This window comes from Notolepis coatsorum, assembly GCF_963971535.1.
Source record: "Notolepis coatsorum genome assembly, chromosome: 10".
Classification (NCBI taxonomy): Eukaryota; Metazoa; Chordata; class Actinopteri; order Aulopiformes; family Paralepididae; genus Notolepis; species Notolepis coatsorum.
In genome coordinates, this window is record NC_140174.1 from 21,174,951 (window position 1) to 21,187,540 (window position 12,590).

At 44.1% G+C, this 12,590-nt stretch overlaps 1 protein-coding gene across 1 annotated transcript in view; it reads right to left on the reverse strand.

The window, feature by feature from the left end:
* LOC311235096 (structural maintenance of chromosomes protein 6-like) overlaps positions 1-11,999 on the reverse strand; it is a 98,996-nt gene extending 86,997 nt beyond the window's left edge. Inside the window, 4 exon segments of the mRNA XM_084322444.1 lie at positions 3,650-3,786; positions 4,295-4,400; positions 7,089-7,206; positions 11,940-11,999. Coding sequence (XP_084178570.1) covers positions 3,650-3,786; positions 4,295-4,400; positions 7,089-7,158 — 313 coding nt within the window. The 5' untranslated portion in view covers positions 7,159-7,206; positions 11,940-11,999.
* Positions 12,000-12,590: the final 591 nt, after the last annotated feature.

The window sequence follows — 12,590 nt, forward strand, 5'->3', positions numbered from 1 at the left end:
ACAAACACAAACTTAAAGTCAACGTCAGCCATAAATAGGTGAGCTCTTTCCAGAACTACTCAGCAGAAACCTCTGTAACCATTTTAACAAACGTCTCAATGTAGCCTATTGAGAAAATCCATGGGGCTCCATCAATCATCTATCTTCTTAAATTTGATCAGGTTGCACAAGTCCTGCTTGGATTCATTATTGGACATCAGCCTCCTGCTGGTCTCCTGAGCCCTGATCCCTCCATCCCTTTTTTCTTATGAAAAGTACTTAGCAGAGGCCTCAGTCACCATTTTAACAACCCTCTCGATGCTTTGTGTGTGGCAAGGCCAGTCGAGAACCTCCATGGGGGTGTTGATGAAGTTCTTCACCTCGGAGGTGCTTAGGGAGCAGGTGAGAGGTGGCTCTGACACATCTTCTGACCAGCTGATTAAGCCACCAATGCTGGAAGCGTCACTATTGATGTGAGGTGTTCTTCTGATCCTGACACAGGAGTCTCCCAGCTGAGTGTCTGGATCCCCCTCTCCCCTGATGGCCAGGATTCTCTCCACCCCCTCAATTCTCTCTTTTTGATCCTCAGAGCACAGCAGTGTTTGGAGGATGGCTTCACTGTGGGCATACCAAGCAGATCTTCTCACAGTTGGCATCACAACATCCAGCACCTCCTTCCTCTGAGACTTCAGGCAGTCCAGCTGAAACAGGATGTGCCTAGGCCCTTCGATCCAGGAGTGCTTGACCTTCATGTTGAACCAACATGGATAATACACTCCAATGATGAATTCCACAATGCATTGTAGATTATTCAGGTTCTTTCTTTTAAGTTGATGCTTTGACACCCAGAGCCTGAGGAGTCTGTTTGCTGTGGTGAGCCAGCGGCTGTGGTTTACCGGTCCAATCTCCAGCAGAGCCAGCCTTGCAGAAAGCACTCCATCCCTGATTGCACAGACCAGCTTATAGCCATAGTGTTGATCAGTTGAGAGATCTTGAATGATCTTCTCAGGCAGCTTGATCAGCGGAGGGCCAAGAAAGATCCTGGTGAAGTTAGGATTGATCTCCAAGTCTGTAACAGAATCAAGGAGCTGTCCTATTGGCCCAGACAATTTGTTGTCTGACAGAGTAGCCCCATCAACTTCAACAATGAGACGGCGCAGTGGAAGTTCACCAGTGTGCAGGTTGCACACCAACCAGACCAGCTTTCTCCCCAGGTGCAGCTCCAGCTTCCGCATTACACCTGCCTTCACTCCAGTGTTGACATTGGTCGAGTCTCCTCCAATGGCCCACAAGGTCTTATCAGAACCTCTCTCTTTCAGCCAGGCAAACAGGACCTTAGCAATCTTCTCTGCATGGGACTCCTCTTTAGTTGCTTTCTCTGGTGTAAAGTGGAACAGATAGTTGCTGCCAGGCTCACTAGCAACACTATAGTGTTCTTCCTTGATCTTTGCAGGAAAAGATTGGTCACTGCCCTCAGCTTCCATCATCACATTGGTCATGTCAATCCGCCCATCAAAGAGGATACAGGAGATCCCCCCCTCCTCCCTGCACTTCTCCTCAAACTCTTCCCCCAGCTCTTGCATCAACTTTTCTTGTGCTCTCTTAACCTTGTTCTTATCAATCACTTTACTTGTGTCATCTTCTAAGATGAGTCCTGCATCAATCAGAGCTGCAGTTGCTATAGCTGCAGTTGGCCTTAGACCTATGCCATACCTTACACTAGCAAGGGCGATGTTTGGAATCTCATCATAATTTTTCCGTAGCTTTGCTGAAGCTGCAGGGTCAGTTTCAGGAATGAGCTCAACTTCAGGGACTGTAAGGAAGCTCTCAAAATCCTTCCTGGCAACCTTGTCTGCTGCTGCAAAGCTTTCTTCTTTGCCCCTTCTCCTTTTCTCTGCCTTCTTTTCCATCCCCTGCCTTTCCAATGTTTTCACCTGTCTCTTGTGCTCAGGCAGATCAGCTCCAGCCATTTGGTGTGGTCCTTTACTTCCAACCTTTTCCCTCTGTCCCTTGATGTAGGCAATATCTTTCACAGGAATCTTTTTGTCTTTGCTGCAGCAACAGTTAATGTTCAGATTCATGTTGGCATCCATGTATGGCCAAGGGGTGAAAAATGGTCAAATCGGCCATTTTGAAATCCAAAATTATGCAGGTTAGAGTTATCCTATCCCAAAAATGACCTCATATTTGAATTCCCCATTAAGAAACACATCATTTAGACACCTTGCATGTTAGGATTTCCTTCAGATTCATGTTGGCATCCATGTATGGCCAAGGGGTGAAAAATGGTAAAATCTGCCATTTTGAAATCCAAAATTATGTAGGTTAGAGTTATTCTATCCCAAAAATGAACTCATATTTGAATTCCCCATTAAGAAACACATCATTTAGACACCTTGCATGTTATGATTTCCTTCAGATTCATGTTGGCATCCATGTATGGCCAAGGGGTGAAAAATGGTCAAATCGGCCATTTTGAAATCCAAAACAATGTAGGTAGGAGTTATCCGATTAGAAAAATAATCCCATATTTGAATTCCCCACAAAAAAACACGTATTTTAGACACCCCACTCGATTGATTTTCCAAAAAAAAAAAAGTATGGCCCGCCCTACTGTTGTATCATTGCGTGTACCACAATTAGTGCGAATTCTGAAAGCAGAATGCCTAGTAACCGGAAAGTTTACAAGAAATGCAATGTTATAAGTTACATCAGATATTTCTCAGATATTATATCAGGGGTCACTGATACAGAATCTAATCAAACAGGGGTCTGCTGCTTAAAGGGGAACTATCTTATAAATGGCCTTTTCCAGTGGTCTGCATTGTTTTCTAGCAATGTGGGGTTGTACCAACACTGACTAGATGTGAAATTCTCATTCAGTCCCGTTTCTTCAGCTCAGCTGAGACAAGATCCTCCCTCACTAAACCAAGCCAATCTGAATTTAGCGGATCTGTGACGTGTACGAATTCTGATCTGCCACCGCCTGCCCACAATCAACTGTGATACGTTTTTTATATGAGCAGCAAGTGCAAATAATGCGGAAGCGGTTTCGACAGCAGAGACCTTCAGCTGTTCACACAGAGAACTAGATAAAACGGGTGGGAGGGAGCGCGTTCTCTCTCTCTCTCTCTCTCTCTCATATCAGCACTCGCTGTATCACAGTCAACCTGTTGCAAATTATCATCGCGCGTGCGTGCCCCTATTCCGATCCGTGCAATAATATTCACAGGGTATATATTGTCATTTGAAACAAGTTACCAATGCATTGTCCAATGGGATTATGCCCCCCGCGGCGAAATTAATTAGTCCCTCTCTATCTCTCCCTCAAAGGTATCTGCCAGTGCAGGTGGGTGACTGTCACTCAAAGCGCATTGCGAGTATGGGCGGAGCCCAGGCAAAAACAGCTTGGAATCTGGAAGGGCAGAAAGTGGTCCACCAAAGTACTTGATTAAAAATACATAACAACTAATTTTATTGAAAAAAGCCTTACAGATGTGTTCCATAGACTCACAGGAATGTGCATCAGTGTGGTTGATGTCCTCGACATGAAGAAGGTTGCGAATCGCTGCTCTAGGGAAATCTTTATGACCAAACTAGGTTCTACCAAATGAGCCAAATGTGTTTGGAGTGAAACAAACGGAGACATTTAAAAGACAGCTCTTCGTACCAGATTTGGTCTTCAATTTGTAGGCTCTTGACCCCTCCCGCGTGATCCTGAGGTCCACAACAATGGACTGACCGAAGACCTCTGGCTTGTACGCGTCCTTCCCTCTGTTACGCAGAGTAACAGAAACGTCGGCCGAGCTGGGAGAGCAGAGAGATATATATATATTACCATGGTCCTGGAAGGAGATGGTGCATGGAGCTCCCATCCACCCCACACTAGTGTAGAGCTCCGCAGTTGACTCCACTCCACGCAGCCCGTGTCAGAGGGTGTAGGGCATACAGTAGTGTGGAGGATTGGGACGCAGCCTGTGTCAGAGGGTGTAGGGCATACAGTAGTGTGGAGGATTGGGACGCAGCCTGTGTCAGAGGGTGTAGGGCATACAGTAGTGTGGAGGATTGGGACGCAGCCTGTGTCAGAGGGTGTAGGGCATACAGTAGTGTGGAGGATTGGGACGCAGCCTGTGTCAGAGGGTGTAGGGCATACAGTAGTGTGGAGGATTGGGACGCAGCCTGTGTCAGAGGGTGTAGGGCATACAGTAGTGTGGAGGATTGGGACGCAGCCTGTGTCAGAGGGTGTGGGCATACAGTAGTGTGGAGGATTGGGACGCAGCCTGTGTCAGAGGGTGTAGGTAGGAAGCATGTTCACCTTTCTCCTTCCTTCACGAAGCCCTTCAGGGAAGAGCCTCTGTTGGTGGCTTGTGCGTTTCCACTCAGGGCCACGATGAGAGCCGTCAGAATAGCACTCTTTCCACCTGTTACGCGAGAACACGTTAGGAAAAGGAAAGTGGGAGAAAAATCATCATTAATTTCTCCAATGACCCGATTACAAATATATACCGTACTTTTCGCACTATAAGCCGCACCTGACTATAAGCCGCAGCAGCTAAATTGAATGCTGTGTACATATATAAGCCGCACTGGACTATAAGCCGCAGGTGTTTTAATGTTTAATTACCATATGTAATTAGCATTGGGACACAATACTGTCGGACAAATAACAAGAATTAACAAATTTACAAGTTGTATTAAGTTTAGCAAATAAGGGAACAGATAAATAACATTTCAATGCAGTCAAAAAAGCAATATTTAGATTTTTACATTTTCGGGTTTGGTCACGTCGAGTCACATATAAGCCGCACCGTTATATAAGCCGCAGGGTCGAAAAATGGGGGAAAAAGCCGCGGCTTATAGTCCAAAAAGTACGGTATACATCATTCGTTATGCATTGTAGTCCGTGCAGTTTAGGTCCGACTCCCACATAAACTGCACGGACTACAACGCATAACGTGTATACTTCAGTGTTTCCCCTTCCATTGCCTTGGCGGGACCCCCCGCCCCCCCTGAAAAAAAATAGATTTTTTTATATATTTTTTTATATAATTTTTTTTTTTATTAAAGTTTGCTTTAATCACAGTAACGTTGGAGAGCTAGCTAAATTATACATACATCGGTTTTCATACAAATCAATCTTCACTAAGACTTTAAAATGGTGGTGCGGCACGGTGTACGTACGGGGACGCAGAAAAAAGCGACCAAATCCATTCCGAGACTGACTAGCGTCGCGCGTAACAAGTCTCAGTCTCTCTCTCTCTCTCTCTCTCTCTCTTCCCTCACTGAGGAAAACATAAAGGCATATCCATCATGTATCACAATGGTGATGTCAGATATGGGGAGAAGCATGAACCTTTAAAGGACATCTCTTTGAAATAAATTACATTTACAGTTTTTTTCTTGATTTCTTTTAAACAATTATTTTGTATTATTTAACTATTTAATTATTATTTAGTTATTGCACTATTTAGACAGTTGAACTGCATTGAACTGAACTTAATTGAAAAAAAGAAACCTCATAACCTAACTGGCACTGAACATTGAACTACACTGGCATTGTTTGTAGATGTACTATTATTAAAGTTAGTTAAAAACATAATTGTGTATTGTTTTTTTTGGTTAAATCCAAAGGAAAAAATATTAAATCAGAGAAATCCGAAAACGGGAAAATTAAAAACCGAGAAATCCAAAAACAGAAAAATTGTGATCCTTTACAATTCTTAAAAACTAAATATATTTTAATATATAAAAAAAAAGAAAACGTGGATAATTTTTTTTTTTTTTTTGCTTTTTTAAAGAAAAGTTATTAGACAATGGGTATCGGATCGGTATCGGTATTGGCCGATACCCAAACCCAGGTATCGGTATCGGGACTGAAAAAATCGGATCGGTGCATCCCTAATTCAGATTCTAAGTGTTTTATTGTAACCATATTTATTGTAACGTATAATATAACTGATGGGGCATACAGACCGTCCTGCACCTTTGACTACACTACTTGCCTACTTGCTCAGATGCGTATATTCAGAGTTAATTATATTGTTTACACTGCCTATTTTTACCTATTATAATTTTATTGCCTGAATTTATGTTTTCTACTATTACCCTGCCCATACCTGTACATCCCCTCCCCCTATGCTGCAATGACGCCTGCATTTCCACAAGGGGATCAATAAAGGAATATCTTATATATTACAAATCAATAACAGAAGTTATTGGAATCACATGGCTTTTTGGATATACATACACAGCAGTGAACTGTGTCCCCTTATTGGAAACGTTACAATTAAGGCTGTCTAAGTAAACGCGGTATTAACGCCCGATTCTATTAACGCCACTATTTTTTTTTAACTCACGATTAACTTAAGATTAGTATTTTTTTAAACTAGACTTCACTCAGGTGTATTATTGATGCTCTCATTGATACTATGTTTGTTTCTGGAGTGAGTGAGTGAGTGAGTGAGTGAGTGAGTGAGTGAGTGAGTGAGTGAGTGAGTGAGTGAGTGAGTGAGAGAGAGAGAGAGGGGGTGAGAGAGATGAGGAAGGGGCAAGAGAGAAAGAGAGCTGGGTGAATGTGTGGGTGAATGTAACAAGTTCCTAACGTTTTCTTTCCCCTATTATTTCATGCACACTTTATTCATTGTTTTAAATTATTATTTTCTTTTAAGTTATTTTGTGCATCACTCTGTTTGGAATTTGATGCAAATTTGCAATGCATGAGGGTCATCCTTTTGTGTTAAATGGCTGCATAAAGCAAGCATTTGTTGACTCTCATGTTGATAAGAGTATTAAAACTTGGAACTTGAAAAAGATCCGTTTAAGGTAGATAATAATTTTTTTTTAAATGCGATTAATTTGCGATTAATCGTGAGTTAACTAAGGACAATCATGTGATTAATCAGATTAAATATTTTAATCGATTGACAGCACTAGTTACAATATATATCCTCATTGTTTTTATGCAGATCAAAATGTAACACCTTCCCTTTTTAGGCCTTGAATCACCAAAGATATTAGTAGATAAAGATATCCAAGACTTTCTACGCTTGGTATCACACGGTCCTAGGCGTCACACGGAAGAACGCAAAACGGCACAGAAAAAGACTCACTTCCGTTGTTGCCAACTACAAAGTTTACGTTGGGACCGAAACTGCAAGGGCCCAGGAGAGAATGGCACATGAAGTTCTTCAAGGTGATGCTCTCCACAATGCCCACCTCGGCAGCAGTCTGCAGACGAGAACACAGGAGTGGAGTAAAATGGTCTCCCCTGAATAGTTTCAAGTTTAGTTTTATTTGTCACACATATATGGTATATATATATCGAAGTAGTGATTAGCTCCCTCTTCCAATGCTTGTATAGCTGTAGCCTGTAGCTTGATATCTTGGTTAGCCTGATCTATAGCCTTGTGTTGTTCTGAACGCACGGTAGCTATTTCTCTTCGTAGTTCGTCGGAGAAGTCTCCCATCTTAGCGTACAGTTCCGTGGTTATTATAGCCACAGTGCTTTCTATCTTTGACATCAACCGTTGTTCCGAGTCTTTGATGGCTTGCATGATGGAGGTGAAATGCATATCTGGCGCAGCCATTTTGGGCGTTCCGGCCTCAACAGTGCCCAAGGCTTTCGGGATTGATTTATGCCTGGTTTTGCTAGCCATCTGAGGGTCGATTGTCGTTCAAGTTTAATAGAATATTTGCGAAAAAACTGTTTTCCTTGTGTTGTTGAGTGGTTATAATCTATTTAAGTAAGTTCTAATATTCGTCTAAAGGCTGAAATTTAACGAAATAATTGTTTTCGTGCAGAGCTTAAATCGGACACGTGTTACATGTTGCTGCTCACGAGCGCCCCTCATACGGCCATGTCTTGAATGCAGTGCGGTGCTCTTGCTGGGAGGGTTCCTACCACCGCAGAGACTCTGGGATCAAATCCAGCTGTCAGCGGTACCTCCGGCTTGGTCAGTCGTCCCTACGAGCACTATTGTCAGTGGGAAGCCGGTGGGGTATGAGTCTTGGTCGTCGGGGCGCCTGTCAGCAGGGAGGGGATCTGGGGGAGATGGCGTGAACCTCCGCATGCGTTACATTCTCCCAGTGAAACTCCTTGCTGTCAGGTGAAAAGAAGCGGCCAGAACCAAGCGACCGACAGTAGGGCAGCATGCGATAGTCTACACCCTCCCCAGACCGACAGTAGGACAGCATGTGGTAGTCTACACCCTCCCCAGACTGACAGTAGGGCAGCATGTGGTAGTCTACACCCTCCCCAGACCGACAGTAGGGCAGCATGTGGTAGTCTACACCCTCCCCAGACCGACAGTAGGGCAGCATGTGGTAGTCTACACCCTCCCCAGACCGACAGTAGGGCAGCATGTGGGCATTGTGGTAGTCTACACCCTCCCCAGACCGACAGTAGGGCAGCATGTGGTAGTCTACACCCTCCCCAAATTGACAGTAGGGCAGCATGTGGTAGTCTACACCCTCCCCAGACTGACAGTAGGGCAGCATGTGGTAGTCTACACCCTCCCCAAATTGACAGTAGGGCAGCATGTGGTAGTCTACACCCTCCCCAGACTGACAGTAGGGCAGCATATGGTAGTCTACACCCTCCCCAGACCGACAGTAGGGCAGCATGTGGTAGTCTACACCCTCCCCCGACCGACAGTAGGGCAGCATGTAGTCTACACCCTCCCCAGACTGACAGTAGGGCAGCATGTGGTAGTCTACACCCTCCCCAGACCGACAGTAGGGCAGCATGTAGTCTACACCCTCCCCAGACTGACAGTAGGGCAGCATGTGGTAGTCTACACCTTCCCCAGACCGACAGTAGGGCAGCATGTGTTAGTCTACACCCTCTCCAGACCGACAGTAGGGCAGCATGTAGTCTACACCCTCCCAAGACCGACAGTAGGGCAGCATGTAGTCTACACCCTCCCCAGACCGACAGTAGGGCAGCATGTAGTCTACACCCTCCCAAGACCGACAGTAGGGCAGCATGTAGTCTACACCCTCCCAAGACCGACAGTAGGGCAGCATGTAGTCTACACTCTCCCCAGACCGACAGTAGGGCAGCATGTAATAGTCTACACCCTCCCAAGAGCGACAGTAGGGCAATGCGCACAAACGACCAGGAAGGGAATTGGCATAACAACTAAATTGGGGGATGGGAGAAAAATAGAAAAAAAATAAGAGCTGGTGTGACCTCACACCTCACTCTGCCCTCACGTGAAGACAGAAAGGAGGGGGCTGCTGTGACCTCACACCTCACTCTGCCCTCACGTGAAGACAGGAAGGATGGGGCTGCTGTGACCTCACACCTCACTCTGCCCTCACGTGAAGACAGGAAGGATGGGGCTGCTGTGACCTCACACCTCACTCTGCCCTCACGTGAAGACAGAAAGGAGGGGGCTGCTGTGACCTCACACCTCACTCTGCCCTCACGTGAAGACAGGAAGGAGGGGGCTGCTGTGACCTCACACCTCACTCTGCCCTCACGTGAAGACAGGAAGGAGGGGGCTGCTGTGACCTCACACCTCACTCTGCCCTCACGTGAAGACAGGAAGGAGGGGGCTGCTGTGACCTCACACCTCACTCTGCCCTCACGTGAAGACAGGAAGGAGGGGGCTGCTGTGAACCCAATAAGACATGCAGAAACCACAGCATCGTCCTGCTGCTTCATCTACTATACTACCGTATACACATTACACACCATTCACTAATAATAATATAAATTCTATTTGTAACGCACTTTATATTTGTAACAATCTTCAAAGTGCTACATGAAAGGAGATAAGACTTTTAATTTTTTATTTATGAACAACACAACCAATGAAATGAAATAAACATTCAGATAAAAAAAAAATAGTAATTAAAAACACACAAGGCATCAGTCAGTCCATTTAGGCAAATGCCTTGTTAAAAATTTATGTTTTAGTCCCCTTTTGAAAGCCTCAACGGACTGTGGTGCTCTCAGCCGGGGAGGGCATTCCACAGCCGAGGAGCTGCTGAGCAGAAGGCCCGGTCGCCCATGAGGTTCGTTTTGTGTTTGGGTTTGCATGTGTTTGAGTATCCAGTATTCACTGTCAAAGAAGACATACATGTAGGGGTGTAACGATGCGACCTCACAACGATTAATTTCGATTACGATTATTCAGGCAACGATTCAATGCATCATGAAATCTCTTCATTTGACGATTCGATACGATACATTTTCGATTGATTTTCTATCAGTTAATTCCCCAAAAGAAATGTATACACAAATGTGGCTGGGCGGAACTGATTCACTCAGCATGAATGGACTATAGGTCAATAAAAACAATACACACACAAAAAAACATTAACCCTTTCTCTGCCACACGACAGATCCGCGGAGCTAATGATGCTAATGATGGAGCATCACCGTCGGTTGTGTGATAGTGAAGGGCTAACCTTCTGTATTGTCACAGTGAAAGGGTTAACCGGCTGTCGTGTGGCAGTGAAAGGGTTAAAAAAAATAAGATTTTATTTCGATTATAATCGATTCTAACATATTCAAATCGATGCAGTTGAATCGTCACATTAAAATCGATGCATTTCGATTAATCGATGCATCGTTACAGTCGTCTGGTAATCCGGAGGTTCCCGGTTCGATTCCCATTCCTCCCGGGCAGCGTGTCAAAGTTTCCTTGAGCAAGACGCTTAACCCCTAACTGCTCCTGATGAGCAGGTTGGCACCTCTGCCGTTGGTGTCTGAATGGGTAAAATGTGAGAAACTAATTGTAAAGCGCTTTGGATAAAAGCTGTTATTATATAAATGCAGCATTTACCATCAGTATCAGCTGAAGTGAAGCCCCCTCCTCCCTGTTCTTTGTGACATGAGTCACATGATTGAAACAAATAAGACCAATTAATAGACTGAGAAACGCAACTCCGCACAGTGTAGAGTTCAAATGTCCTAAAAGAACGTGTAGGAAGTAAATTTTAAAAAGGAGCTGTAAGCGGTATTTTTATGTTTGTAAAAATAAGTGATCTACATGTTAAAACAATAGCTCTACACTCCCAACAACCACTGATATGGATCGTCTGGTCAGTAAAATGGGTCTCCCAGTCCCTCCGCTCTGCAATAAACATAAAATACATCCCGTTATCCCACTTTATCCAATCAGGAGAGAGAACTCCACGCTGCAAAAACGGTCTGACAAATTTTTAAAAGAATAACTAGTTTTAAGCAAGTTTGTGCTGGAAACAAGTGAAATAATCTACCAGTGCAGTAAGTTACAAATTTGGCTTGGTAAGATTTCTTGAAATAAGTAAAAATATCTAGGGTTCTCTCTCCTGATTGGATAAAGTGGGAACGCATACCAGAAAATGTATTTTGTGTTTACTGCAGAGCGGAGGGACTGGGAGAACCATATCACTGACCAGTATCAGTGATGGCTGTTGGAATGTAGAGCTATTTAACACTACAAAACGCCCATGCAACAAGTAAAATAATCTACCAGTGCAGTAAGCACATTCGGCTTGGCAAGGCTTCTTGAAATAAGTAAAAAATATCTAGGGTTCTCTCCCCTGATTGGATAAAGTGGGAAGGAATACCAGAAAATGTATTTTGTGTTTACTGCAGAGCAGAGGGACTGGGAGACCCATGTTACTGACCAGTATCAGTGATGGCTGTTGGAATGTAGGGCTATTTAACACTACAAAACACCACGTACAGCATATTAAATGTCTTTATTTATCGTATTAGTAATCTATCTTATACATAAAGTCAAGTCAAGTCAAGAGTTTTAATTGTCACGGCATACAAGTATACAATGAAATGCGGGGGGGTCTTGCCCGCAGCGATTGTGCATAATACAATAATAATAATAATAATATATATATAAACATGTTTGATCTACAATAATATCTGATGTTAAGTGCTGCAGCTTTTCAGTATATATTCCACTGCAGGCATGAATGAATAAATGTCAAGTCAAAGTGAAGAAAGGAACCTCCTGAGACAGCTGGGAGTGTTGTTGAGTAGGACCGACAACATCATCCTCCTCCTCCTCCTCCTCCTCCTCCTCCTCCTCCTCTCTCTCGGGTCGGTCCCGTTTGCTGGGGGTTTCGCTGGCCGCTTTGTTTTTCCTCTTGGACATCTTGACTGGACACTGTAAAGTAAAGACAGACAAAAGACCTTAAACAGCAAGTTAACGAGAACGGACCAAGGAATAACTAACGTTAGTAACTTAGGTAAAGTCGAGATCTGGACTAACCGTATTCATAGTATTCGATCACAGACTGACACCTTGTTTGCAAAGAGGTGATTGTAATGTTAATCAAATATGTGCAGTGTTTCCCATTAATTACCTAGATTTGTCCCGCCAGTTGTATAATGAAACGATTACATTTTTTTTATAAGACAATTAAAATATATATATATTTTTTTAAGTTTGCCAATGGGGTAGGGGCGCCCTCGTGGCGCATACCATAGTGCCTCGCGCACCTACGCGGCCGACCCGGGTTCGATCCCAGCTCCCGTCGTTATTTGTCGCATGTCCTCCCCACCTCTCCTCCCGTTCGCCCTCTCCTCTGTCGGTCCTGCGTGACCAATAAAGCTGTAAAAATGCTAAAAAATTATTTTAAAAAAAAAGTTTGCCAAT